Source organism: Caloenas nicobarica, chromosome 23, assembly GCF_036013445.1.
Source record: "Caloenas nicobarica isolate bCalNic1 chromosome 23, bCalNic1.hap1, whole genome shotgun sequence".
Taxonomy (NCBI): Eukaryota; Metazoa; Chordata; class Aves; order Columbiformes; family Columbidae; genus Caloenas; species Caloenas nicobarica.
In genome coordinates, this window is record NC_088267.1 from 5,106,880 (window position 1) to 5,112,363 (window position 5,484).

General features: G+C 38.5%; 1 protein-coding gene across 1 annotated transcript; it reads right to left on the reverse strand.

Annotated features, from left to right (window-relative positions):
* Nucleotides 1-2,439: 2,439 nt before the first annotated feature.
* On the reverse strand, nucleotides 2,440-5,394 carry LOC135997694 (fatty acid-binding protein, liver). Its single transcript, XM_065650501.1, has 4 exons — nucleotides 3,462-5,394; nucleotides 3,033-3,205; nucleotides 2,682-2,771; nucleotides 2,440-2,558 (listed from the first exon to the last, which is right to left on the reverse strand). The coding sequence occupies exons 1-4, from the start codon at nucleotides 3,592-3,594 to the stop codon at nucleotides 2,508-2,510; spliced, it is 447 nt and encodes a 148-aa protein (XP_065506573.1). The 5' UTR covers nucleotides 3,595-5,394; the 3' UTR covers nucleotides 2,440-2,507.
* Between the last annotated feature and the right edge of the window lie 90 nt (nucleotides 5,395-5,484).

Genomic DNA, 5,484 nt, shown 5'->3' on the forward strand with positions numbered 1-5,484 from the left:
AACCAATAGCAAAAAGACACTTGAGCTGGTGAAGACTATATAAAAAGGTGTTTGTGGCAATGAATGGAGACTGCTGTTTGTATTTGACAACTTGGTCTATGTCGTTTGTCTGTCTCAACTGCGACATAAAACACAGTCTCTTTCTGGAATATATATTGATACCTGTATGCGTACTGATACCTGTATTTACAAGTTAATTTAGGGGGAAGGGTAGCCAAAGTACCAGGAATCCATGTCTTAAATAGATTGATAAGGGGAAGGGTATTGTATGTAAACTGAGGCAGGGTCGGGAAGCGTGTAAACCCTGAAGTACCAACCAGTGGGGAACAGGGGAGGGAAATTGCAGCTGGGATTTTGGGGGGATATGAGCAGGGGCTTTTTGCCCTATTGTGTGTGCCTAGCTTTAGGTAGAACACCCGGTGTTGCAAAATCGTTATTAAAAAAATTGCTTTGCTGAGAGATCCTGCCTGAGCCTATTATATTTCCAAAATAATTGTTTCCTACACTGACAATATCGTTGTGCCCCGGGAGTTTTCATCAGACAGCTGTAGAGCAAACGCTGTGTGCAAAGGACAAGCCCTTCTTCATTAAAGGCGTTTGTGCGATGAGAACAGTGAGAGATGATTTCTGAACACCTTATCGTGTGACTCACCAGCAGATCTATGAGTGAACAGTTATAGGTGATTTGATGAAGAGTTCAGTAAAGCAGCGTGTCTCTATCGTTGCTGGTGTGAGGGATTTTCAGTGAGCTGCAGATGGGAAAGACAAACTTAAGAGTTGATGCAGTTGCGATGTCTGTCACTAGCATATTTTTACTTTTAAATGGCTGAACATGAATGAAAACTCTGGTGGGTGGACACTGCTGTTCATGTCCTGCCAGTCGCACACTCAGAATTGCCGGGCATTTCTACAGATTTTGAATGACAGATGAAGTTCGATCACTAACACAGGAGGTGTATGTCAACTATATAAGCAGCTCTTCTGGAAAAAAATAAAATTATGGTGGTTGTATTGTCAGTGGTCTGTGTTCAGGACCCTGCAGAAAAGAGATGGGAGTCTCTGACAGTGTTTTCTGCATTTAATATTTACAGTTAATGCTATTCTGTATTAAGTATACTAGCAGCAGGTTGAGTTTGTTGCCTTGTGCAGTGTATATACGAATCTGCTTGCACAAGTCATCCAAAGAACTGAATGCTGGTTTGTGGTGTTTCATTGTGTAGTTGGCAGCAGTTACCCAGCAACTTCCAAACACAAGTTGTTTCAGGCTCTTATATGGCTTTTTGCTGTACCGATGCTTTAAAGCAGCTTTCTCCCTGAGTTTAACCAGTGTCGTCATTTCTGTTCTGTTGATCTTATTTATGTGTAACTCATGCGGAATTTAATTTAGCCTGCAAAAGTGTACTTAACATTAGAGCTGCCTGGGAAGCAAGATGAACACAATGAGACTTGCATGGTTACACCAGTAAAGCTCCTCCTGAGGACAGCCCGATCCCAGAATAAGAATACACTTCCCAGATTGCTTATATCATGTTGCAAGTGTTAATAACTAAAACACAACCTCCCCGCTCATAAATTGCTCTTCTCCCAGCATAGGAAGATGTAGACTCAACATTCTTAATTGGAATAAAACACCCCCTGAGGATGTCAAATGGCATAATCGGTCCAGCAGTGTTTTTCATGAGGGTCTTACACTCTAACAAATCTGCGGTGACTTAAATAAGTACGAAATCGGACTGCTGATATAGCAGTAGGATCTAATCAGCAGTGAACTGAGAAATCGTAGTAGGTGTGGGTCCCGTGCGTTTTATGCTGCAGTAGAGGCATAATCTGAACATAAATGGTTTAGTTGTACTTGAGCTTCCCAAACTCAAACAGTGACAAGCAGCTATTGGGAATATGTTGCAAATTGGAAGGATGTTTAATTCCCTTTGCTCTTGTAGTGCCTCATTTTTGTTTAATTGTACTCTTCTGTACTTCAGTTTAAGAGCGGTCATTCCTATTATTACTTTATGACTGTTAAATACTTCATAGCTTTTAAAATATTACTGTATCTATTCCTGTTACAGACACGTGGTGCAGAGCAGCTAAATAACTGTCTAATTCTTCTTGCTGGCTAGGTTACAGAGAAAGGATTTTAAGTAGGAGACCAAACTTTATTAGGCAAAGGAATTAAAGCTGAATATGTTCACTGAGTATGTAAGAAATGAAGAAGCATTTATATCAGCTTTTGTCTGCTCCCAAGGATTATTATGATAAGTCATAATGTTCCAGTTAATGTCCAGGTTTGATTGTCTGGGAAGCAGATTTCTGTCACTTGGACTATAGAAGGGATCTGTAAGTCTACTCAGGGAAAGTAGAGTCTTATCATAATGGGAAGTGATGTGTGTGTGAGAGTAGAAATCATAACTATTTTCTCTACTATTTTTTCACATAACAAAGATCACACCTTGTGGAAACGGCACTTTATTTTAGGTATGTAAAGATGTCACAAAGAAGGTGATCTGTGTTTAAAGTCTCTTGCTTCTTCTGACAAGTGTTACTCCGCCAAAAGTCATAGTCTGTAGGAGACAGATGCATGACTTGTTTCTCATTTAGACTTTAGGAAATTTATTCAGAGCTAAGTGGCTCTAAGTTTCTGTAATTCATGTGTAATTCAGCATTTTTCTTAATGTGTCACTTACCTCCACCATTTCATTTCCTTTAACTTCTTGCTCATGACAGAATTTTTCTGATTTGCACACAAGCTTCCCGTTTACCATGTTCACAGTACACTGTCGAAGCAGATTTACAAATTATAAAAAATGTTAGATTTTGGAATTAAATTAGAATAAGTAGGGAACTACATACATAGCAAATGCTAATTTAAACTGGTCACTACAGCATTTTAGTAAGAGTTTTAGAAGGAACATTTATGTTTGTTGAAATGATGGAAATATATGCTAATAGAAATGGTACAAACAAGTTTCACTCATGCACAGAAACTGAAGTATAAGGATGAGTAAAGCAATGCACCCATTCCTGAAATAAATTACCTTTAGCTTTCTGCCATCCATAGTAGTGATGTCAGCCTCTTTTCCAAGTGTAAATGAGTTAGTTACAGATTGCTTGGGGGTTTTTGATGTCACAACAAAGTCATCTCCTTTTTGTTGTATTTCAACAATAGGCTTAATATCTTTGGCCATTTTGATAAGGTCGTCTGGCAGTGCTGTAAAAAAAGGCAAAAAAGGACTGTTATGAAATACGGTGTTGATATTAAATAACAAATTATTTTCTCTCATAAAGGTGCAAAAGATACAAACCAATAAGAGAAAGTGATGCCCAAGTTAAAAGACAAATCTTGTTTCGGATTCCTCACTTCTCTATGGGCATATTGTTCCATTCCATCTAAGTCTGTATAGATTTTGATATTATATATGTCTCGCCATCTGAGCAAATGATTTCAAAAGTAACTAGACACTTACCAAGAGCTTTCAGAAACTCTTCGTAGTTCTCCTGAGCGTAGACCTGCCAGGTGCCGCTGAAGGCCATTCTGGATGCTGGAACACGGTTTAGGGCGGCGACGATAGCAGGAAAGTGAGGGCTCTGCCTGGTCATTCAGATGCTATTTATGGAAAGGGAAAGGCCAGCCCAAACCATGAGATGACAGGCTAATTATTAACCGTGGAGTAACAATTATTAATCATTTATTTGTTCTTAATGATCATAACCTCTGGTTCATTTTGCTTTGTTGGAAATCTTACCTTGACCAGCTGGTTTGGGATGTTAATGTTTATTGTGGGTTACTGAACTCGGGTAATTATTCGTAATTGTTGTAAAGTGTGCGTGGATTAATTTGTTCTCTTTTTCTTCACAACTTGTATGTTTAACACATTTTCTGTGTTTTGGATAGAACTCTTCAGATAAAATGGCATCTTATACAATAGGTGTGAGGTAATTACTGTCTTACAGCGGGAGGTTCCTAATTACCACAATATTCTCTGCTATGGGCACTTGGACCTTAAATGGTGGGAATAAAATCAACAGCTATTTCTTCCAAAATTGTGGGCCTCCAGTTGCTTGAGGGCAGGGAAAATCATGTTGGAGTGGGACAGTCACGACTTTATCCAGTAGATGTCAGTAATGTGTATCTGAATCTGTATTAAATTCGGTTTATTATTGTTTTTTGTAATAATCACTGCATACATAGGAGGTTAAAGGTAAAATAAAATATGGAACATTGCTTGGAGACTGAAATGAAAGAAGTAAATGGGATGTATTATGTTTTTTTCTCACCAGTTGCACCAAGAATTCCTCAGTCGTTGTAGTTAGTGAGTGATATTCCTTGCCGTCTGCGCAAGCACAACTGTTGATTTTGGAAGATATTCATTAGATTATGTGTCTTGCAATTATATTGCTTAATTCAGACGGAGCCTGTATCCCAGGGGCTGGTGACCTTTTTAAGTTAACTTTTGTTACCCCGTACTGGTCAGTAATTCTATTTTAATAGAAAACCAATGCTGAACTTTTTCTTACAAATTCACAACTCTTTTTCAGTATGGAATTTTAAAGAAAATTCACACAGAGCCAATTTTATAACTACATTTGCATATTATAATACCTGAGTAGCAAGGATGAGGTACTGCCGATGAATAAAGCCATATTTGTGTGGGGGTGTAACACACATGGCTCTGAAGGGCACGTGTTTTTATTGGAGTTATTCTAGAACATGATTCATCTCTTTTACCATGCGATAATGTTAATGATGCCATCAGAAGGGCCTGCTTTTCTTCATTCATCGTAAGATGAATCTAGACAATTAGCTAAGCTCTCATTTTAATATTATGAAATTTAATAATAAAAATCATATACATTTAATTTAGAGTAATGTGTGAAATGTAACTGCCTTTGGTCAAATGATTGTCAATCCTGTATGGAATTGCTGTGTTGACACTGGAACAGCAGTGTCCCTCAAATAAATGGCAAAAATATTGTGAGGACAGTTTATACTAGTTTTTGCAGCAAGGTAAGATGCTGTTTTACTGAATAAATGCATTTAGTGAGACAGCTGAATGAGGAAGACAATCACTGTTTTATTTCTCACTGACACAGATTTACTGGTGGAAGCTGGGGCCATAGCCGTGACTTCAGAGCTGTTGAGAGGCCACAATTCTCTACATCCAGAATAATCTAACATAACTAATAGAACTAAAAATCTCTTTAATTCTAAAGAATATATTAATAGATGTTCAGTAGGATGGAAGGATCTGGGTCCACCTGTGTAGATGTTCACTCCACCCTTTTGTGTAAAAGTATTACTGCGTGTCAGTGTGCTCATAGCAGTGGAATGTGTTTCTCTGTAAAGAACCAAGCCAGAAAAAGTCACTGCTGTGTTTTCTTCCTGGATGGCTCAGGTTTGTGAAGGTGCGTGCTGCAGGGCCCCGATTCCGGACGGAACTTGGGAAAATTCCTACCTGATTTCAAGATGGATGTACTGGACGACAGTGC